The 24,281-nt window shown below is 45.2% G+C and overlaps 1 protein-coding gene across 5 annotated transcripts in view; it reads left to right on the forward strand.

The window, feature by feature from the left end:
- LOC109877486 (ABC transporter G family member 20-like) overlaps window positions 1-24,029 on the forward strand; it is a 63,662-nt gene extending 39,633 nt beyond the window's left edge. For all 5 annotated transcript variants that reach the window (XM_031813037.1, XM_031813036.1, XM_031813038.1 and 2 more), the window contains 10 exons: window positions 394-494; window positions 3,063-3,133; window positions 3,673-3,722; window positions 4,487-4,543; window positions 4,996-5,066; window positions 6,265-6,353; window positions 8,002-8,105; window positions 12,065-12,224; window positions 15,308-15,412; window positions 17,391-24,029. In XM_031813037.1, coding sequence (XP_031668897.1) covers window positions 394-494; window positions 3,063-3,133; window positions 3,673-3,722; window positions 4,487-4,543; window positions 4,996-5,066; window positions 6,265-6,353; window positions 8,002-8,105; window positions 12,065-12,224; window positions 15,308-15,412; window positions 17,391-17,497 — 915 coding nt within the window. In that variant the 3' untranslated portion in view covers window positions 17,498-24,029. The remainder of the gene's footprint in view (window positions 1-393; window positions 495-3,062; window positions 3,134-3,672; window positions 3,723-4,486; window positions 4,544-4,995; window positions 5,067-6,264; window positions 6,354-8,001; window positions 8,106-12,064; window positions 12,225-15,307; window positions 15,413-17,390) is intronic.
- Window positions 24,030-24,281: the final 252 nt, after the last annotated feature.

The raw sequence follows: 24,281 nt of genomic DNA on the forward strand, positions 1-24,281 counted from the left end.
GAGTACAGTGCAGTGCTGTACAGTATACTTTTTTGGACCAAATTGAGGCTGGACCGGATGTGTTTGGACGTTGAAATTAAGGCGTGTACAGAGGTGTCCAGAAAATGTTGTCTGTGGTTGTTGAAATCAAAGCCAGGGCAGACGGACCAAATTTCAACGTCATTTCAACATCAATGGACAAAGGCATTGGACCGTGCTCACTGGGAAGTAGTCCACTAGATGGAGGAATAGGGTGTAACACTGTCCTGCTGGTCAGACTTAGTCCACTAGATGGAAGAATAGGGTGTAACACTGTCCTCCTGGTCAGAGTTAGTCCACTAGATGGAGGAATATGGTATAATTTAAGACCTAGCTATTGTCACTGATGGTGTCCCCTGTCCCTCCCTGCCCTAGGTGAACCTGTCCCATGCTGAGGCTTTTGCAGGGGCCTATAATGGAGAGTACTGGGCCGTCATCGGGTTTGGAAAGAATTTTACCAGCTACCTGACCAAGAGGTGAGACCTACCTCTGGACCTGTCTCTAGTCTCATCTTCTTCCCTTGTTCTTCTGTTCTCCTCTCCTCTCTTCTCTTCTCTTCTCTTCTCTTCTGTTCTCCTGTCTTCTCTTCTCTTCTCTTCTGTTCTCCTGTCTTCTCTTCTGTTCTCCTCTCTTCTCTTCTCTTCTCCCCTTCACTCTAAAACACTGTCAATAACCAGGTTTCCTTCCACAGTCAAACCGTATACATTTTTTTATTTTTTATCATGACAGTTGTGATGGAAACAGTTAGCAGACAGATCATTTGTTCATTCGACATGGTGGGACCTTTTTGTGTCTGTAAAATGCACAAATATTGATATAATAACCATCATATCGAAGTCAACTTGAAGTCACGCGATGACATGTTGTGTGGTCCTCCCACTACGACTCAGGAAACCATACAGTTTATTAGACTACAGATGACATGTTGTGTGGTCCTCCCACTACGACTCAGGAAACCAAACAGTTTACTAGACTACAGATGACATGTTGTGTTGTCCTCCCACTACGACTCAGGAAACCATACAGTTTATTGGGCTACAGATGACATGTTGTGTGGTCCTCCCACTACGACTCAGGAAACCATACAGTTTATTAGACTACAGATGACATGTTGTGTTGTCCTCCCACTACGACTCAGGAAACCAAACAGTTTACTAGACTACAGATGACATGTTGTGTTGTCCTCCCACTACGACTCAGGAAACCATACAGTTTATTAGACTACAGATGACATGTTGTGTGGTCCTCCCACTACGACTCAGGAAACCAAACAGTGTATTAGACTACAGATGACATGTTGTGTGGTCCTCCCACTACGACTCAGGAAACCATACAGTTTATTAGACTACAGATGACATGTTGTGTGGTCCTCCCACTACGACTCAGGAAACCATACAGTTTATTAGACTACAGATGACATGTTGTGTGGTCCTCCCACTACGACTCAGGAAACCATACAGTTTATTAGACTACAGATGACATGTTGTGTGGTCCTCCCACTACGGCTCAGGAAACCAAACAGTGTATTAGACTACAGATGACATGTTGTGTGGTCCTCCCACTACGACTCAGGAAACCATACAGTTTATTAGACTACAGATGACATGTTGTGTGGTCCTCCCACTACGGCTCAGGAAACCATACAGTTTATTAGACTACAGATGACATGTTGTGTGGTCCTCCCACTACGGCTCAGGAAACCAAACAGTGTATTAGACTACAGATGACATGTTGTGTGGTCCTCCCACTACGACTCAGGAAACCAAACAGTGTATTAGACTACAGATGACATGTTGTGTGGTCCTCCCACTACGACTCAGGAAACCATACAGTTTATTAGACTACAGATGACATGTTGTGTGGTCCTCCCACTACGACTCAGGAAACCATACAGTTTATTAGACTACAGATGACATGTTGTGTGGTCCTCCTTATTCTGGTGCCATGAAGCTTAATTTGCCGTTTGACAAATACAAATATTCTTGTTCTTATCCACAATAATCTCATTATGTAGACGAACCTACCCGCACAGCCTACCCGCACAGCCTACCCGCACAGCCTACCCACACAGCCTACTCACACAGCCTACTCACACTGCCTACTCACACAGCCTACCCACACAGCCTACCCACACAGCCTACCCACACAGCCTACCCACACAGCCTACCCACACAGCCTACCCACACTGCCTACTCACACAGCCTACCCACACAGCCTGTGAGCTGTTGGCTAGAGCGAACATGCCAAGACCAGAGTTGACACATTTACTAATCTATGCAACAAAACTATGCGATGGAAACACATTGAACTTCACCAGATTCTATTTCGAGACATGAAACCTGCGTCATCATGGACTGACTTTCATCTGCAACAAGTCCGTTTGGTGGAATCGCACCAATAAAGTACTCATGTCTGTTCTGTGGTGTGTGTTGTACTATACAGGATCCTTACTGTATCATGTCTCTGTGGTGTGTGTTGTACTATACAGTATCATGTCTGTTCTGTGGTGTGTGTTGTACTATACAGGATCCTTACTGTATCATGTCTCTGTGGTGTGTGTTGTACTATACAGTATCATGTCTGTTCTGTGGTGTGTGTTGTACTATACAGGATCCTTACTGTATCATGTCTCTGTGGTGTGTGTTGTACTATACAGTATCATGTCTGTTCTGTGGTGTGTGTTGTACTATACAGGATCCTTACTGTATCATGTCTCTGTGGTGTGTGTTGTACTATACAGTATCATGTCTGTTCTGTGGTGTGTGTTGTACTATACAGGATCCTTACTGTATCATGTCTCTGTGGTGTGTGTTGTACTATACAGTATCATGTCTGTTCTGTGGTGTGTGTTGTACTATACAGGATCCTTACTGTATCATGTCTGTTCTGTGGTGTGTGTTGTACTATACAGTATCATGTCTGTTCTGTGGTGTGTGTTGTACTATACAGGATCCTTACTGTATCATGTCTGTGTGGTGTGTGTTGTACTATACAGGATCCTTACTGTATCATGTCTGTTCTGTGGTGTGTGTTGTACTATACAGGATGATCCAGCGGCAGGTCTCTAAGGAGGTGGTGGATGGAGGGTCGGTGCACGTCTGGTTGGACCTGACCAGTAAGCTTTCACTCCGCAGTCTGTTGGCATGTGACAGTGTTCCAGAATGTACCTTCAAATAGAGTAGAATATACTGCTAGAATAGAATAGATCTGAATAGAATAGAACACTGTTAGAATAGAATAGATCTGAATAGAATAGAACACTGTTAGTAAGCTTTCACTCCGCAGTCTGTTGGCATGTGACAGTGTGTGAAAGAATTCACCCTCAAAGAGACTAGAATTATAATAGAATACTGGTACAATATAATACAATACAATACAATACAATACAATACAATACAATACAATACAATACAATGGAATAGATACGTTGTGTGTGAAAATGACCACTAGGTGGTAGTGTAACAGTGTGGGTCTTCTGAATGATGGTTTATCTCCTAAATGATGGAGATTGGAAAAGGCATTTTAATGATGATTAATCTTCAGATGTTTTTTTAATGTTTATTAAATAGATCAATCAAAAGTGCTTTTTTCAAGCGATAATAGACTTGATAATGATGCCATTGTTTTCACCTCGTAGTGTGTTTTTGTCACCAGATCAACAGATCGCCATGATGCTTCAGAAGAAACTAGCCGATGCCTTTGAGGTACAACCAGAGTTCCCTGTTGTTTCCTCCCTGCAGATCTATCTGCTCTTTCTTCAATGGGAACGGAGTCTTATTGTTTAATGGCGCCGTCTGGCTTTCAAAACCTCATACAGATGATATCTTTATCTAGTGTAATACACACTGACTGCATGGCAGCAGGGTCTTTCTCTGTTCTGCTCATCTGGACCAATCTAAAAACACCATGGATGAAAGCAACATGGCAAATCAATGCCTACTGGAAACGCTTTCAACCTGTCCAGTTCTTTTTTACATCAGTGCAGATTAATGAAATGTGACGAGGTGAGGAAGTCACTTGTTCAGACTGTTGAGATGCAGCCCAGCTGTTGAAGTAGCTTGTTCAGACTGTTGAGATGCAGCCCAGCTGTTGAAGTAGCTTGTTCAGACTGTTGAGATGCAGCCCAGCTGTTGAAGTAGCTTGTTCAAACTGTTGAGATGCAGCCCAGCTGTTGAAGTAGCTTGTTCAGACTGTTGAGATGCAGCCCAGCTGTTGAAGTAGCTTGTTCAGACTGTTGAGGTGCAGCCCAGCTGTTGAAGTAGCGTGTTCAGACTGTTGAGATGCAGCCCAGCTGTTGAAGTAGCGTGTTCAGACTGTTGAGATGCAGCCCAGCTGTTGAAGTAGCTTGTTCAGACTGTTGAGATGCAGCCCAGCTGTTGAAGTAGCTTGTTCAGACTGTTGAGATGCAGCCCAGCTGTTGAAGTAGCTTCATCCAGTAGTGAAGTGAAACAGTCTGTTCCCTCCTCAGGATTTCGTCCAGTATAAGATGGGGAGCATGTCTTACCTGGTCTCTCTTCCTGTCAAGGTAGGACAACAATAACCCCTTAAAACAGTCACTGCACCCTTAAAGGCACCCTATTCCCATAAGGCTCTGGTCAAAAGTAGTGCACTATGTAGGGAATAGGGTTCTATTTGGGGATCACACTCTGTTGATAGTATTTTGCCATCCCCATCCACTAGCCTTGATGCTAACCTTGCTTCCTTATGCTATAGCAACATGTTGTTGTCTTGCCAAGACCATTGATTCTGACGAGGGCCATTGATGGTTGAAACGTCAAGATTTTAACTCAAATTAGATGAAGTATGAAGTTCTTAAATGTGAGCGAGAGTCGCACCTATTCCTTCTGAAGGACTGTGATGTAGCCTGTGTTACTGAATGTATAACTGTGGTCCGTTCCACTGGTCCCTGATCAATACACAGATGCACACTGGGAGGAAAATATTCAACTGACTATTTCTCTTTGTCCCGTTTCTCAGTTTGAGGAGCCCATCTATGGCAGCATGAACTCAGACTTCACCACGTTTGTGACGCCAGGAGCCGTTCTGAGGTAGAGATTCAGTCCACGTCTGAACCTAGTCAGCTTTACTGAGACGAAGCTGTAGTTCTCTCTTTATCCTCTCTTTTCCTCCTTTCCTTGTCTCTCCTATTTCCCCCTCCCTTCTGGTCTCTCTCCCCCCCTCCCTTCTCTCTCTCCCCCCTCCCTTCTCTCTCTCCCCCCTCCCTTCTCTCTCCCCCCTCCCTTCTCTCTCCCCCCTCCCTTCTGCTCTCTCTCCCCCCTCCCTTCTCTCTCTCCCCCCTCCCTTCTCTCTCTCCCCCCTCCCTTCTCTCTCTCCCCCCTTCCTTCTCTCTCTCCCCTTCCCTTCTCTCTCTCCCCCCTCCCTTCTCTCTCTCCCCCCTCCCTTCTCTCTCTCCCCCCTCCCTTCTCTCTCTCCCCCCCTTCCTTCTCTCTCTCCCCCCTTCCTTCTCTCTCTCCCCCCTCTCTCCCCCCCCCCTCCCTTCTCTCTCTCCCCCCTCCCTTCTCTCTCTCCCCCCTACCTTCTCTCTCTGCCCCCTCCCTTCTCTCTCCCCCCTCTCTTCTGCTCTCTCTCCCCCCTCCCTTCTCTCTCTCCCCCTCCCTTCTCTCTCTCCCCCTCCCTTCTCTCTCTCCCCCCTTCCTTCTCTCTCTCCCCTTCCCTTCTGTCTCTCCCCCTCCCTTCTCTCTCTCCCCCCTCCCTTCTCTCTCTCCCCCCTCCCTTCTCTCTCTCCCCCCTCCCTTCGCTCTCTCCCCCCTTCCTTCTCTCTCTCCCCCTCCTTCTCTCTCTTACCCTCCATTCTCTCTCCCCCTCCCCTCTCTCCCCCTCCTTTATCTCTCTCGCCCCCTCCCTTCTGCTCTCTCTCCCCCTCCTCCCTCTCACCCTTCTTTCTCTCTCTCACACTCCCTTCTCTCTCTCACCCTCCCTTATCTCTCCCCCTCCCTCCTTCTCTCTCCCCCTCCCTTCTCTCTCTCCCCCCTTCCTTCTCTCTCTCCCCCTCCCTTCTCTCTCCCCTCCCTTCTCTCTCTTACCCTCCATTCTCTCTCCCCCTCCCCTCTCTCCCCCTCCCTTCTCTCTCTCCCCCTCCTCCCTCTCACCCTTCTTTCTCTCTCTCACACTCCCTTCTCTCTCTCGCCCTCCCTTATCTCTCCCCCCTCCCTCCTTCTCTCTCCCCCCTCCCTTCTTCTCTCTCCTGCACACCTTCTCTCTCCCCTCCCTTCTCTCTCTACACAGCATCACTTTCTACCTGGCAGTGGGCTTGACGGCTCTGTCCTTTGTGATAGAGAGGAAGGAGGGGCTAATGGACAGGTGCTGGGTTGCAGGTAAGAGGTTCATTAAGTGGATAACAGACTGTGTTCCAAATGGCACCCTATACCCTATTTAGTGCACTACTGTTGACGAGGGCCCAAGTGTCCCCAATGCCACCCTGTTATCTATAGAGCGCACCGGACAAAACTAGTGCACTATATAGCCCCGGGGTATTCAACTCTTACAGTGCTGGTTTTCTGTTCTACCTGATCATTAATATCACCCACCTGGTGTCCCAGGTCTAAACCAGTCCCTGATTAGAGGGGAATCACCCACCTGGTGTCCCAGGTCTAAACCAGTCCCTGGTTAGAGGGGAATCACCCACCTGGTGTCCCAGGTCTAAACCAGTCCCTGATTAGAGGGGAATCACCCACCTGGTGTCCCAGGTCTAAATCAGTCTCTGATTAGAGGGGAATCACCCACCTGGTGTCCCAGGTCTAAATGGGTCCCTGGTTAGAGGGGAATCACCCACCTGGTGTCCCAGGTCTAAACCAGTCCCTGATTAGAGGGGAATCACCCACCTGGTGTCCCAGGTCTAAATCAGTCCCTGATTAGAGGGGAATCACCCACCTGGTGTCCCAGGTCTAAACCAGTCCCTGATTAGAGGGGAATCACCCACCTTGTGTCCCAGGTCTAAATCAGTCCCTGATTAGAGGGGAATCACCCACCTGGTGTCCCAGGTCTAAATGGGTCCCTGGTTAGAGGGGAATCACCCACCTGGTGTCCCAGGTCTAAACCAGTCCCTGATTAGAGGGGAATCACCCACCTGGTGTCCCAGGTCTAAACCAGTCCCTGATTAGAGGGGAATCACCCACCTGTTGTCCCAGGTCTAAATGGGTCCCTGGTTAGAGGGGAATCACCCACCTGGTGTCCCAGGTCTAAACCAGTCCCTGATTAGAGGGGAATCACCCACCTGGTGTCCCAGGTCTAAATCAGTCCCTGATTAGAGGGGAACAATGACAAAACACAGTGGAACTGGCTTGGATATAGGGAATATGGTTCCATTTTTATATGCATTGACAGTTTGTGGTCATTATCTATGTAGTGACCAGTACAGACCACTAGGGGGAGGTGGATTATCCTGACCACTAATCAGAAGATCTGGTTAAATCACCATGGGCCAGTTTGTCAGAACATTAAATTATCTTCTCCCCACATTCCTCTTCCTTTTCTCCTGTCCCACTATTCTCTCCCTCTCTCTCTCTCCCTCCCTTTCTCCTCTCTTCTATTTCACTCTCTCCTTCGTTCTCTCTCTCCCTCTTCTCTCCTCTCTCTCTCTCTCTCTCTACCCCTCTTCTCTCCTCTCTCTCTCTACCCCTCTTCTCTCCTCTCTCTCTCTACCCTCTTCTCCTCTCTCTCTCCCTCCCTTTCTCCTCACTCCTCTACTTCACTCTCTCCTTCGTTCTCTCTCTCGCTGTCTCCTCTCTCTCTCCCTCCCTTTCTCCTCTCTCCTCTGCTTCACTCTCTCCTTCGTTCTCTCTCTCTCTCCCTGTCTCCTCTCTCTCTCTCTCTCTCCCTCCCTTTTTCCTCTCCTCTATTTCACTCTCTCCTTCGTTCTCTCTGTCTCCTCTCTCTCTCTCTCTCTCTCTCTCTCTCCCTCCCTTTCTCCTCTCCTCTATTTCACTCTCTCCTTCTCTCTCTCTGTCTCCTCTCTCTCTCCAGGTGTTAGTTCGTTGGAGACTGTGCTGGCCCATCTCATCTCCCAGCTGTTTGTCATCAGCATCCAGGTCATTCTACTACTGCTCTTAATGCTGCTCGTCTTCAAGGTAACACACACACACACACGTAGGCATACACACATACAAACACACACACACACAAGCACACAGACACACACACACATACACAGCAGCCTCCATCCGTCTTCATCAGCAAGGCTTATCATGACTCCTGAATGATTGAACATCCCTGTCTCATGTTCACTTCCCTGTGCCACTGGTGTTGTACACACACTGAGCAGCACGGTGTGACTGTGGAGATGTATATAGTGTTGTACACACACTGAGCAGCACGATGTGACTGTGGAGATGTATATATTGTGTTGTACACACACTGAGCAGCACGGTGTGACTGTGGAGATGTATATATTGTGTTGTACACACACTGAGCAGCACGGTGTGACTGTGGAGATGTATATATAGTGTTGTACACACACTGAGCAGCACGGTGTGACTGTGGAGATGTATATATTGTGTTGTACACACACTGAGCAGCACGGTGTGACTGTGGAGATGTATATATTGTGTTGTACACACACTGAGCAGCACGGTGTAACTGTGGAGATGTATATATGGTGTTGTACACACACTGAGCAGCACGGTGTGACTGTGGAGATGTATATATTGTGTTGTACACACACTGAGCAGCACGGTGTAACTGTGGAGATGTTTATATGGTGTTGTACACACACTGAGCAGCACATTGTGACTGTGGAGATGTATATATGGTGTTGTACACACACTGAGCAGCACGGTGTAACTGTGGAGATGTATATATGGTGTTGTACACACACTGAGCAGCACATTGTGACTGTGGAGATGTTTATATGGTGTTGTACACACACTGAGCAGCACGGTGTAACTGTGGAGATGTATATATGGTGTTGTACACACACTGAGCAGCACGGTGTAACTGTGGAGATGTATATATGGTGTTGTACACACACTGAGCAGCACGTTGTGACTGTGGGGATGTATATATTGTGGAGTGTTAGGGAATATGGGGGATAGTTACGCAGAGATGTTGACTTGTAATGCAGAGTTGACTTCAAAAGCTCCTCTGTGGCTGCAGAACCCGAGTTCTGGCTTGACCTCTTCAATACTACACGGTACGGTACCCTGCATTACCTTATGTAGTGGTCCTACACCTCCATCTAGTGGCCACTTGGTGGTATTACTGCACTGACACTGTAAATTGAGAAATAGTTCAGAAGAAGAGGAAGCAGGTGAAGTTTAATTAGTAAAATGTTGAAGAGACATTCTGTGTTTCCCACATCCATGTGTTTTATTTAAAATGAATAATACACCCATGTCTTTTTGAAGAATATAACTGACTTGGATAGTTTTAAAAAATCAAAATGTCTCACACACCAAACAATTAATGCTAAATGTCACCCAACAACAGTTCCATCCACATGCCTATCGACAATCAATGGAGTCTGAAGTTTCTATTCATCCCTTGACCTCAGGTTGACCTATCCAGACCTGGGTTCAAATCTTTCACATACTTTTACTTTCATTTTTCTAACACACTGTTGAAGAAACGTTTTTAAATGTAATTACGCTGCCAGATTATATTGAGGTTTATGGTAATAAAAAACAAAATCTAAGGTAGAGGAGAAAAGAATGTGCCTATTTTAAAGCTATAAATTATTGCAACGTTATATAAAATAAAGTATCTCTCGTGCTATAAAGGAGAAGCGTGACATTGATCCTTAAGAGGATTTATTAAGAACAAATTCTTATTTCAATAACGGCCTAGTGGGTTAACTGCCTGTTCAGAGGCAGAACGACAGATTTGTACCTTGTCAGCTCGGGGATTTGAACTTGCAACCTTGCGGTTACTAGTCCAACGCTCTAAAGCCTCTTGGGGCTAGGGGGCAGAATTTTCACTTTTGGATAAATAGTGTGCCCTATTTCAACTTCCTGCTACTCATGCCAAGAATATAAGATATGCATATTATTCATATGATTTGGAAAGAGAACACTCTGAAGTTTCTAAAACTGTTTGAATCATGTCTGTGAGTATAACAGAATTTATGTAGCAGGCAAAACCCTGAGGACTAACTGTTCAGATTTTTTTCTCTCTCTCTGTTCCCTGAGTTGTCATTGCCCAGGGATATTTCTTAGGAACCTGTTTTAGTTCCTACCGCTTCCACTGGATGTCACCAGTCTTTGGAATTTGGTCGAGGTTATTCCTTTGTGCAATGAAGAAGTAGGCCAACTAGGAACTGGGTACACTTTTGTGAGTTAAGCAAGACGTGAAAAGTGGTGCTGGTTTGTTGTCTTCCTGTATTGAACACAGAAAGACCCGTCTACAATTTGATCGATTATTAACGTTTAAAAATACCTAAAGTTGTATTACAAAAGTAGTTTTAAATATTTTGGCCAAGTTTATAGGCAACTTTTGAAATATTTTGTAGTAACGTTGCATTTTTTGGAAGCTGTTTTTTTCTGGATCAAAAGTGCTTTATAAATGGACATTTTGGATATATAGGAATGTAATTAATCGAACAAAAGGACCAATTGTGATGTTTATGGGACATATCGGAGTGCCAACAAAAGAAGCTCGTCAAAGGTAATGCATGTTTTATATTTTATTTCAGCGTTTTGTGTAGCGATTGCAGGGTTGTAATATGCTAACTCCTTTGTTCACTGCTGGTGCAGATGGTGCAGGCTATCAGATAATAGCTTCTTATGCTTTCGCCGAAAACCATTTTTAAAATCTGCCATGTTGTCTGGATTCCCAACGAGTGTAGCTTTAATTGAGTATCTTACATGTGTGATTTAATGAAGGTTTGATTTGTATAGTATTGTATTTGAATCTGGCGCTCTGCATCTTCCCTGGCCATTGGCCAGTTGAGACATTTGCGTCACGCCTCTCCCTAACTAGGCTACCCTGCCGCCACATAGTCCAAAGAGGTGTATGGAGTATATATTTCTATTCTTACCAGTACCTGAGTCCATCATCTCTAAGGATCACTACTGAATCACCACGACAACAGCCTTTGATTGCTGTGGCAACCGAGCAGCCATGTGCTTTCTCCCTGCAGTCTATTTTTACACCTTGTCAGTGGAGACAGATAGACACACACACACACACACTCACATCCACACACACACACACACACACACACACACACACACACACACACACACACACACACACACACACACACACACACACACACACACTCTCACACACACACACACACACACACACACACACACACACACACACACACACACACACACACACACACACACACACACAGGTCTCTGTATTGTGACAATGTAACAGACACTATATCATTGAATAACATGACATGCTCTTTTACCTTCCTCTCTCTTGTTACCATCCCTCCTTTTCTGTCTTTCTCACTTTTTACTGTCTCCTCCCATCCAACATATTCTCTCTCTCACTCTAATTTTCTCTCTCTCTCTCTCTCTCTCTCTCTCTCTCTCTCTCTCTCTCTCTCTCTCTCTCTCTCTCTCTCTCTCTCTCCTTCCACCTCTCCACCCTCCCTCCCCCTCCTCTGCCTCTTCCCCTCAACCCTCCCTCCCCCTCCTCTGTCTCTCCCCTCACTCCTTTGCCTCTCCCCCTACCTCCCTCTCCTCTGACTCTCCCCCTCCTCTGCCTCTTCCCCTCCCTCCCCCTCCTCTGCCTCTTCCCCTCACTCCTTTGCCTCTCCCCCTCCCTCCCCCTCCTCTGTCTCTCCCCTCACTCCTTTGCCTCTCCCCTACCTCCCCCTCCTCTGCCTCTTCCCCTCCCTCCCCCTCCTCTGCCTCTGCCTCTTCCCCTCCCTCCCCTCCTCTGCCTCTCCCCTCCCTCCTTTGCCTCTCCCCCTCCCCCTCCCCTCCCTCCCCCTCCTCTGCCTCTTCCCCCTCCCTCCCCCCCTCCTTTGCCTCTTCCCCTCCCCTGCCACTTCCTTCTCCCCCTCCTCTGCCTCTTCTCCTCCCCCCTCCTCCACCTCTCCCCCTCCCTCTGCCTCTCTCCCTCCCTCCAGATCCCTAATGAGGGGAGCCTGGTGTTGGTTATAGCTCTGATTGGGCTGCAGGGTGTGACTGGCATCTCCTTTGGTCTGGTCATCTCATCTGCCATCGATGACGAACAGAACGCCAACCAGGCTGCCCTGGGTATCTTCTACCCCAACCTCATCGTCAGTGGTACGTCACACACACACACACACACACAATGTTACATAAAACACCTGATATATCTGATCCATCCAGCTGCATTTGTTTGACATGGGTCACACAAGGACACACACACATACACATATACACACACATACACACACACACACACACACACCTCAGTAGTATTTTATGGGGGGGTCACTTTGTAAATCTACAATATTAGCTCTTACATGTTCTCACAATGTTATTCAGTTAAATTCTAGTTCAGTTCTTTCAACTCTTTCTCTGACTGACTCTCTCTTTCTCTAAGTCTCTCTGTCTCTCTCTTTAAGTCTTTCTCTGACAGACTCTCTTTCTCTGACAGACTCTCTCTTTAAGTCTTTCTCTGACAGACTCTCTCTTTAAGTCTTTCTCTGACAGACTCTCTCTTTCTCTAAGTCTCTCTCTTTAAGTCTTTCTCTGACAGACTCTCTCTTTCTCTAAGTCTCTCTCTTTAAGTCTTTCTCTGACAGACTCTCTCTTTCTCTAAGTCTCTCTCTTTAAGTCTTTCTCTGACAGACTCTCTCTTTCTCTAAGTCTCTCTCTTTCTCTGACAGACTCTCTCTTTCTCTAAGTCTCTCTCTTTCTCTGACAGACTCTCTCTTTCTCTGACAGACTCTCTCTTTCTCTGACAGACTCTCTCTTTCTCTGACAGACTCTCTTTCTCTGACAGACTCTCTCTTTCTCTGACAGACTCTCTCTTTCTCTGACAGACTCTCTCTTTCTCTGACAGACTCTCTCTTTCTCTGACAGACTCTCTCTTTAAGTCTTTCTCTGACAGACTCTCTCTTTAAGTCTTTCTCTGACAGACTCTCTCTTTAAGTCTTTCTCTGACAGACTCTCTCTTTCTCTAAGTCTCTCTCTTTAAGTCTTTCTCTGACAGACTCTCTCTTTCTCTGACAGACTCTCTCTTTCTCTGACAGACTCTCTCTTTCTCTGACAGACTCTCTCTTTCTCTGACAGACTCTCTCTTTCTCTGACAGACTCTCTCTTTCTCTGACAGACTCTCTCTTTCTCTGACAGACTCTCTCTTTAAGTCTTTCTCTGACAGACTCTCTCTTTAAGTCTTTCTCTGACAGACTCTCTCTTTCTCTAAGTCTCTCTCTTTAAGTCTTTCTCTGACAGACTCTCTCTTTCTCTAAGTCTCTCTCTTTAAGTCTTTCTCTGACAGACTCTCTCTTTCTCTAAGTCTCTCTCTTTAAGTCTTTCTCTGACAGACTCTCTCTTTCTCTAAGTCTCTCTCTTTCTCTGACAGACTCACTCTTTCTCTAAGTCTCTCTCTTTCTCTGACAGACTCTCTCTTTCTCTAAGTCTCTCTCTTTCTCTGACAGACTCTCTCTTTCTCTGACAGACTCTCTCTTTCTCTGACAGACTCTCTCTTTCTCTGACAGACTCTCTCTTTCTCTGACAGACTCTCTTTCTCTAAGTCTCTCTCTTTAAGTCTTTCTCTGACAGACTCTCTCTTCTCTAAGTCTCTCTAAGTCTTTCTCTGACAGACTCTCTCTTTCTCTAAGTCTCTCTCTTTAAGTCTTTCTCTGACAGACTCTCTCTTTCTCTAAGTCTCTCTCTTTAAGTCTTTCTCTGACAGACTCTCTCTTTCTCTAAGTCTCTCTCTTTAAGTCTTTCTCTGACAGACTCTCTCTTTCTCTAAGTCTCTCTCTTTAAGTCTTTCTCTGACAGACTCTCTCTTTCTCTAAGACTCTCTCTTTAAGTCTTTCTCTGACAGACTCTCTCTTTCTCTAAGTCTCTCTCTTTAAGTCTTTCTCTGACAGACTCTCTCTTTCTCTAAGTCTCTCTCTTTAAGTCTTTCTCTGACAGACTCTCTCTTTCTCTAAGTCTCTCTCTTGAAGTCTTTCTCTGACAGACTCTCTCTTTAAGTCTTTCTCTGACAGACTCTCTCTTTCTCTAAGTCTCTCTCTTTAAGTCTTTCTCTGACAGACTCTCTCTTTCTCTAAGTCTCTCTCTTTAAGTCTTTCTCTGACAGACTCTCTTTCTCTAAGTCTCTCTCTTTAAGTCTTTCTCTGACAGACTCTCTCTTTCTCTAAGTCTCTCTCTTTAAGTCTTTCTCTGACAGACTCTCTCTTTCTCTAAGTCTCTCTGTCTCTCTCTTTAAGTCTTTCTCTGACAGACTCTCTCTTTCTCTAAGTCTCTCTCTTTAAGTCTTTCTCTGACAGACTCTCTTTCTCTAAGTCTCTCTCTTTAAGTCTTTCTCTGACAGACTCTCTCTTTCTCTAAGTCTCTCTCTTTAAGTCTTTCTCTGACAGACTCTCTTTCTCTAAGTCTCTCTCTTTCTCTGACAGACTCTCTCTTTCTCTTATCTCTCTCTTTAAGTCTTTCTCTGACAGACTCTCTCTTTCTCTAAGTCTCTCTGTCTCTCTCTTTCTCAAAGTCTCTCTCTCTCTCTCTCTCTCTCTGTCTCTCTCTTTCTCTGTCTCTCTCTTTCTCTGTCTCTCTCTTTCTCTAAGTCTCTCTCTTTCTCTAAGTCTCTCTCTTTCTCTGTCTCTCTGTCTCTTTCTCTAAGTCTCTCTCTCTCTCTGTCTCTCTCTTTCTCTGTCTCTCTCTTTCTCTGTCTCTCTCTTTCTCTCTTTCTCTAAGTCTCTCTCTTTCTCTGTCTCTCTCTTTCTCTGTCTCTCTCTTTCTCTGTCTCTCTGTCTCTTTCTCTAAGTCTCTCTCTCTCTCTGTCTCTCACTTTCTCTGTCTCTCTCTTTCTCTGTCTCTCTCTTTCTCTAAGTCTCTCTCTTTCTCTGTCTCTCTCTTTCTCTGTCTCTCTCTCTTTCTCTGTCTCTCTCTTTCTCTCTCTCAAAGTCTCTCTCGAAGTCTCTCTCTTTCTCTGTCTCTCTGTCTCTCTCTTTCTCTGTCTCTCTTTCTCTTAAGTCTCTCTCTCTTTCTCTGTCTCTCTTTCTCTGTCTCTCTCTCTTTCTCTGTCTCTCTCTTTCTCTAAGTCTCTCTCTTTCTCTGTCTCTCGCTCTTTCTCTAAGTCTCTCTCTTTCTCTGTCTCTCTCTCTTTCTCTCTCTCTCTCTTTCTCTAAGTCTCTTTCTCTAAGACAGTCTCTTTCCTCCTCTCTCTACAGGTATAATCTGGCCTGTGGAGTGCATCCCCTATCCACTACGTTACATCAGTCTGGCCCTGCCCCAGACCTACGCTTCTGAAGCCCTACGATGCATCATGTACAGAGGTAACACACACACACACACGTTATCCAATAGCAATTAGCTACACAACACAGTACATTGAAGCTTATATCCTGTCTGCACTGAGTCAGCCCTTAACACACACACACACACACACAAACACGTGTTACCTGAGACTTTAGACACCTGATTTGTCCGGAATCAGCAGTGAACTGTTCTAAATGTTTTACAATGCCAGTAGTCACACAGTGTTCTAAATGATTCACAATGCAGTAGTCACACGGTGTTCTAAATGTTTTACAATGCCAGTAGTCACACAGTGTTCTAAATGATTCACAATGCAGTAGTCACACGGTGTTCTAAATGTTTTACAATGCCAGTAGTCACACAGTGTTCTAAATGTTTTACAATGCCAGTAGTCACACGGTGTTCTAAATGTTTTACAATGCCAGTAGTCACACAGTGTTCTAAATGTTTTACAATGCCAGTAGTCACACAGTGTTCTAAATGTTTTACAATGCCAGTAGTCACACGGTGTTCTAAATGTTTTACAATGCCAGTAGTCACACAGTGTTCTAAATGATTCACAATGCCAGTAGTCACACGGTGTTCTAAATGTTTTACAATGCCAGTAGTCACACAGTGTTCTAAATGTTTTACAATGCCAGTAGTCACACAGTGTTCTAAATGTTTTACAATGCCAGTAGTCACACGGTGTTCTAAATGATTCACAATACCAGTAGTCACACAGTGTTCTAAATGATTCACAATGCCAGTAGTCACACGGTGTTCTAAATGATTCACAATGCCAGTAGTCACACGGTGTTCTAAATGATTCACAATACCAGTAGTCACACAGTGTTCTAAATGATTCACGATGCCAGTAGTCACACGGTGTTCTAAATGATTCACAATGCCAGTAGTCACACGGTGTTCTAAATGATTCACAATGCCAGTAGTCACACGGTGTTCTAAATGATTCACAATGCCAGTAGTCACACGGTGTTCTAAATGATTCACAATGCCAGTAGTCACACGGTGTTCTAAATGATTCACAATGCAGTAGTCACACAGTGTTCTAAATGATTCACAATACCAGTAGTCACACAGTGTTCTAAATGATTCACAATGCAGTAATCACACAGTGTTCTAAATTATTCACAATGCAGTAGTCACACAGTGTTCTAAATGATTCACAATGCAGTAGTCACACAGTGTTCTAAATGATTCACAATGCAGTAGTCACACAGTGTTCTAAATTATTCACAATGCAGTAGTCACACAGTGTTCTAAATGATTCACAATGCAGTAGTCACACAGTGTTCTAAATGATTCACAATGCAGTAGTCACACAGTGTTCTAAATTATTCACAATGCAGTAATCACACAGTGTTCTAAATTATTCACAATGCAGTAGTCACACAGTGTTCTAAATGATTCACAATGCAGTAGTCACACAAACGATTCACAATGCAGTAGTCACACAGTGTTCTAAATGATTCACAATGCAGTAATCACACAGTGTTCTAAATGATTCACAATGCAGTAGTCACACAGTGTTCTAAATGATTCACAATGCAGTAGTCACACAGTGTTCTAAATTATTCACAATGCAGTAGTCACACAGTGTTCTAAATTATTCACAATGCAGTAGTCACACAGTGTTCTAAATGATTCACAATGCAGTAGTCACACAGTGTTCTAAATGATTCACAATGCAGTAGTCACACAGTGTTCTAAATTATTCACAATGCAGTAGTCAGAAAGACACACGTGACTTAGTCATGGGCTTCTAGTGGAGGACATATATCCTGCTCTCTCTCTGTCTGTCTGTCTGTCTGTCTGTCTGTCTGTCTGTCTGTCTGTCTGTCTGTCTGCCTGCCTGCCTGCCTGCCTGCCTGCCTGCCTTGCCTGCCTTGCCTGCCTGCCTGCCTGCCTGATCTTCACGTCACAGTAGGACCTGAGCTTCCATGTCAAACTGACACAACACACACACATCATGTGATGACGTCTCTCCCTCAGGCTGGGGTCTCTCCAGGATGATGGTGTGGCGAGGCTTCGCTGTCACCCTGGGCTGGAACACTTTCTTCGTCATCCTGGCCATCATCATCCTCAAGCTGAGGACCTGAGACGTCTACCCGGGGGGGAGGGGGGGCTTCCTAGTCTCAGGATGTCTGTGTCGGGGGACACTGTGCTTTAAGGGAGAAAGTGCTGGTTTTCCAGAGTTCATCTTGCAGACAGACCCTCACCCACACCGACACGCACAATCACACCCCCTCCTCCCCCCTCCTGCTTGCCAACTAGCCAACCCTGAGAACCAGAGTCTATGGGTGAAGGACTACTAGGTGGGGCAAATCATTCCAAATCTTGCAGGTAGAAATCTACTTCATAGAAAGGATAGCGTTCGCTATTCCATTAGAGAGTTGTGGCTGCTCTTTTATGTTGTCGTCTTTCATGCTGCAATGCTTTGAATGTTTCAACCACCTGAATCTGTTTCTCAACCCAGTTGTTTTACAGCCTGTTCTATTACATACAACCCAGCTAGCACATTTGGTTCCTTTGAAGTTGTAGGAACGTATGTTTTTTGGTTTCACATTGGTTGTGGGAAGGAAGCCATAGTTTCCTGACCGGTAAAGCTGAAACGTTCTTCAAACATTCTGAGAAGAGAAGTTCCAGGAACAAGATAAATTGTCACGTCGTACTTCTCTGAACTATCTGAGAACATTCCCAATGTCAAACCAGTTGGGGAACGTTACCAACATTGAAATGAAATGTAGCTGTAGTTTGAACTTATATGAAACGTTGAAATACATAACGTAATGAAATACCAAAATACGTTTTGTTGTTGTCAAGTTCATTAAATGTGCTGAGAATGTTCCAAAGCCAAACAACTATCCTGCACCATTCCCAGGAAGTTGTGTGAAGGTTGTATGCTAAATAACCATAGAACAACCACGCTCTCACCAAGCTCTAAGTAACATATGGTTCTCAGAACGTTATGTGCTTGCTGGGAGTATTGTCTGATTCACAGTGCAGGGCCGGGCCAAGCTGTACTGGACTGGCCTGGTGACACGTCCACCATAGCTGCTGAAACCATGTTTGAAAGGATCATGTGAAGATAAAATATCAGAGCCAGTACAGTTCAGGTCGTTGCTATAGTGTGAATCAGACATCAGTCAAACGGCTGGTGGACCCAGAGAACTGAGGTTGAGAAACACTGTAGAGTAGAAGTGCTGATCTAGGGTCAGGCCCTCCCTGTCCATAATAATGATTTATTATGATGCAAACGGCTAAACTGATCCTAGATCAACACCCTTACTCTGAGACGCTTGATAATAGGGTTCCTGATCACTGTCATGTATGATCTGCTCCAGAACACACTGTACACAGTACAGGTTATTATAGGCCTTAGGCATGTTTAACACCTGTTCTCAACATAACAATGCATTGATTGGAGGTTTATATTTAGAGTTGCTCTTGAGGGTTTATGAATAACCTCTTCTACAGTATATGTTGACTGTATTTACACAAATGATAGAGAGATATATTATACTATATATTTCATATTTTTGAGGGAACTGTGTGTAAAAAACAAATAATACAATTTGAATGTTTTTGGTATTGTGGTGTTACTGGATAGAGCTCTTCTTAGCTACTGGTGTGTGGGTAAAGAATGGCCACGACAAGAAGGACTCCCGTTTCACAGACGTTTTACTGAAGGATGTTCTCTGATGATGGGAATTCCTGTTCAGTAGATGTTTTCTACAACTGGTGGCGACACCGGCTCTGTCCAGGTACCTGGTCCGGCTCTGTCCAGGGGCTCGGCCCGGCTCTGTCCAGGTACCTGGTCCGGCTCTGTCCAGGGGCTCAGCCCGGCTCTGTCCAGGGGCTCGGTCCGGCTCTGTCCAGGGGCTCGGCCCGGCTCTGTCCAGGCAAATGGTCCGGCTCTGTCCAGGGGCTCGGCCCGGCTCTGTCCAGGGGCTCGGCCCGGCTATGTCCAGGCACCTGGTCCGGCTCTGTCCAGGGGCTCGGCCCGGCTCTGTCCAGGGGCTCGGCCCGGCTCTGTCCAGGGGCTCGGCCCGGCTCTGTCCAGGCGCTCGGCCCGGCTCTGTCCAGGCGCCCGGTCCTGCTCTGTCCAGGGGCTCGGCCCGGCTCTGTCCAGGCGCCCGGCCACAGAACGATGTCCACGTCCGTGCGATTAGCATGCGAGCAAACCCAACTAACTGTGGGAAAACCAGACAACTGGCTAAACTCATCATGGCACACCCACCAACCAATGATCGACTAGCAGAAGGTGGACAGTAGAACCCACGGGGGAGGAGCTATGCCATCTGCACTACAGTATGGATAGAAGTGTATTTTGATGAACTGAAAAGCTAAACTCAATGTCAGACGAAAAAAACTAAACTTATTTTTGTCCTCTGCTATTTCTAGGGGCCTCTGGGTCTGAATTCATAAAGCAGAGTGGAAGTGCTGATCTAAGACCAGTTTTGCCATTTAAATCATAATGAATAAGATTACATGGACAGGAGGGGACCTGATCCTAGACCAGCCTACCAATTCTGAGGTTATTTGTGGATATGAGCTCTGGTCTCTTATCTGTATTTTGTTCTGTTTTGCTTCCTGTTGCCTGTTTTGACAGGAAGTGGTGACCCTGTCTCTATTGGTTACCAGGTGATCTAACCTCACAGTATTGGCTTGCTGCTGAAGTAGCCTTGGCTTCTGGTTATTGGTGGAATGCTGTATTTCTGGAGTCTGTTGTGTGCCTGTGCTTGCAGCATACCCCTTATAAAAAGGGCAGTTTGATTGATTGTCCTGATGGTGATTGCATGGGGCTTGTCCCGTCGTGGTTGACTGTTCTGTCAGTGATCGTGTTTGTTTATTGGGATCCCTGTTATCTTTTGCTGAAGCAGCAGCTACTCTTCCTGGGGTCCACCAGAAACACACAACATGACCAGTAACAAAACACTGGTACACTGATAGACAAGGACAGTCAATACATGAATATACAACAATAAAGTGTGTGTGTGTGTGTGTGTGTGTGTGTGTGTGTGTCTGTGTGTCTGTGTGTGTGTGTGTGTGTGTGTGTGTGTGTTACCTGAGAAGGTCATCAGCTTTTAATGACTTTTGTCTGCCCATCACCCCCCTGCTGCTGGACAGAGTGGTGGCTGCTGGGTAAAGCCCTTGGACATGTACCACAGCAAAGAGTATCCAGTCAGTTCTGTTTTAATGACATCTCTCCAGCATGTCCACTCATTGTGTTTTATTACTGCTGGTATTATAATGTATTATTCCATATGTGAATTCAAAGTGTCCAACAACAGATATTGAGGTCTCTTAACTTCCCTGAGGCGGGATCAATCCATTTCTCTGATCCAATGGGAGCTCTCTATATATTTCAGAGTTTCTATTGGGTTTGGGGATGATTGACAGCAGCCCGTGGTATTCCGGGGGTTCTGAGAGTTCATATCTTGTATTTCTAGTGTCCATCCTTCAAAGTCGTGCCATTGACCACTATTACTGACTGAGAAATATGTTTACACGCATCGAACCGACAAAGTGCTGATGACTTGAACCGACAAAAAGGCTGAAAATAGCTCACGGCAGAAGGAGCTAGTTCACGTCACTCGGTTTGTGGTTTATGAATGTGATAATAGAGAAGGCACCATGTTAAGTTATGAAGCTAAAGCATCTACACCAGCATGTGTGTTACTGTATGAATCACAATTGATTGATGTTTTCTGCAGAATTGTGAATTCTCGACCGTAAGGCAACTTTTCAAGGTGACTGCAGAAGTTACATTTACTGTGCTTCCCAAATGGCACCCTATTCCCGACATAGTGCACTATTTTTGACCAAACCCCTATGGGCCCTGGTCAAATGGGCCCTGGTCAAAAGTAGTGCACTATATAAGGAATAGGGTTGTCATTTGGGGTTCATTCTTAAACGTTCTTGTTTAACGTGGCATATTTTAGAAAAGTCAAGTTTGTATTATAGAGAGAGAGTGTTATACAAATCTAATTTCAATTGAGGAAAGTGACATAAATATTTATATGTACCGTATTGGGGTCAAGAGGTCAAGGACCATCACGGCTGAACCTTGGAGTTTATTAAGTGTTAATTCATGTGGAACTCCATATTTATTGTGTTTCCTGTATTGCTCACGGTCCGTTGCCTTTTATGTGTTTGTTCGTGCTGCTATTTCCCACATCTTAAGGGACACATCCACATTCATCTGGAATGTATGTGTCTTACAAATGACATAACAGGTGTTATAAACACGTGTGACTGCAAATGACTTATAAATGACTTGTGACTTATCTTATGACGACTGACATAACACTGTCATGACACAAACTGGAGTTGGGGTTGGAAATCCATCAAATCCTTCATTAGATTGTAGCCCTGTTATAACAGACATAATATATATATATATAACCTGTTATGTCAGCTTATGACAACTGACTTAACACTGTCATGACACCAAACTGTTATCTAGGTCAGCTAGTTGCCAACTAGCTTATAGATCATTTTAAGACTATTCATGTCATTTGTTTTGTCAATGATATGTAGGCCTTATGCCAGGGCATAGGGTTCAGGTAACGTGTTAGCTGCCATAATGTATAGGTTGCGTCCCAAATGGCACCCTATTCTCTACATAGTGCACTCATTTTTTACCAGAGGCCTATGGGTACTGGTCAAAGGTAGTGCACTATAAAGGCAATAGGGTGGCATTTGGAACACAGCCATAGCGTCAGCTCTGCTGGTGTCTGTGACTCTATACTTCTACCTCCTCCATGTTCCCCCCCCAAAGGGCCTTTTATATATGTATCCATACCAGACCTGGGTTCAAATACTATTTGGAATCTTTCTAATCATTTCATCCTTTGCTTTTAGCCTGTCTGGAATGCGAGATGGGCGGGGTTTGCAGTTTTGCAACTATTCTATTGGTTCCATTGTGCCAGGCAAACATGATCGAGCCCAGCTAAAGGATTTTAAGTTACTGTATTTTGAATATACTGAACAAAAATAAGCGCAAGAAGTGTTGGTCCTATGTTTTATGAGCTGAAATAAAAGTTCCCAGAAATGTTCCATGTGCACAAAAAGGTTATTTCTCTCAAATTTTGTTCACCATTTTTTTTTACATCCCAGTTAGTGAGCATTTCTCTTTTGTCAAGATATTTCATCCATCTGACAGGTGTAGCATATCAAGAAGCTGATTAAACAGCATGATCATTACACAGGTACACCTTGTGTTGGGGACAATGAAAGGCCACTCTAAAATGTTCAGTTTTGCCACAGATGTCTCAAGTTTAGAGGGAGCGTGCAATTGGCATGCTGACTGCAGGAATCTCCACCAGAGCTGTTGTCAGAGAATTTAATTTTAATTTCTCTACCATAAGCCGCTTCCAACATCATTTTAGAGAATTTGGCATTCCGTCCAATCGGCCTCACAACCACAGACCACGTGTAACCACGCTAGCCCAGGACCTCCACATCCGGCTTCTTCACCTGTGGGATCGTCTGAGACCAGCCACCTGGACAGCTGATGAAACTGGGTTTGCACAAAAAAATTATTTGTGCACAAACTGTCGGAAACCATCTCAGGATAGATCATCAGTATGCCTGTCGTCCTCACCAGGGTCCTGACCTGACTACAGTTCGGCATCGTAACCCACTTCAGTGGGCAAATGCTCACCTTCGATGGCCACTGGCACACTGGAGAAGTGTGCTCTTCACAGATGTATCCTGGTTTCAACTATACCGAGCAGATAGCCGACAGTGTGTATGGCTTCGTGTGGGTGAGCAGTTTGCTGTCAATGTTGTGAACAGAGTGCCCCATGGTGCTGGTGGTGTGGTATGGGGAGGCCTAAGCTACGGACAACAAACACAATTGCATTTATTGATTGCAATTTGAATACACAGAGATACCGTGACGAGATCCTAAGGCCCATTGTCGTGCCATTCATCCGCCGCCATCACCTCATGTTTCAGCATGATAATGCTGAATCCATGTCACAAGGATCTGTACACAATTCCTAGAAGCTGAAAATGTTCTAGTTCTTCCATGGCCTGCATGCTCACCAGACATCTCACCACCCATTGAGCATCTTTGGGATGTGTGTTCCAGCTCCCGCCAATATTCATCAACTTCCCCCGGCCATGGAAGAGGAGCGGGACAACATTCCTCTGGCCACAATCAACAGCCTGATCAACTCTATGTGAAGGAGATGTGTCGCGCTGCATGAGGCAAACGATGGTCACACCAGATACTGACTGGTTTTATGATCCACACCTTACCTTCTTTTAAAAAGGTATCTGTGACCAACAGATGCATATCTGTATTCCCGGTTATATGAAATCCATAGATTAGGGCCTAATTTATTTATTTCAATTGACTGATTTCCTTATATGAACTGTGACTCAGTAAAATCTTTGAAATTGTTGCATGTTGCATTTATATTCTGGTTCGGTGTAGTATTTGTACCCAGGTCTGATCCATACTCCTCTGTGACGTCATGTATATGCTGTGACAGCAAACGTGCTGAACCCAGGTCTGATCCCTACTCCTCTGTGACGTCATGTATATGCTGTGACAGCAAACGTGCTCTAAAATACTCTTCATGTCTCTGAAACAATAAAACCTTCATGAGTAACGTGTCTTTGGTTGGGTTGTTTTTCCTGCTGATGGTCCTCTGCTGACTCATGTTGCATGGTTTATACTTGGGGGGTGTTTCCCAGTCAGGGTGTAGTTACATGCATGGTTTATACCTGGGGGCGTTTCTCAGTCAGGGTGTAGTCACCTGCATGGTTTATACCTGGGGGCGTTTCTCAGTCAGGGTGTAGTTACATGCATGGTTTATACCTGGGAGTGTTTCCCAGTCAGGTGTGGTCACATGCATGGTTTATACC

Source organism: Oncorhynchus kisutch, unplaced genomic scaffold (assembly GCF_002021735.2).
Source record: "Oncorhynchus kisutch isolate 150728-3 unplaced genomic scaffold, Okis_V2 Okis04b-Okis11a_hom, whole genome shotgun sequence".
Taxonomy (NCBI): domain Eukaryota; kingdom Metazoa; phylum Chordata; class Actinopteri; order Salmoniformes; family Salmonidae; genus Oncorhynchus; species Oncorhynchus kisutch.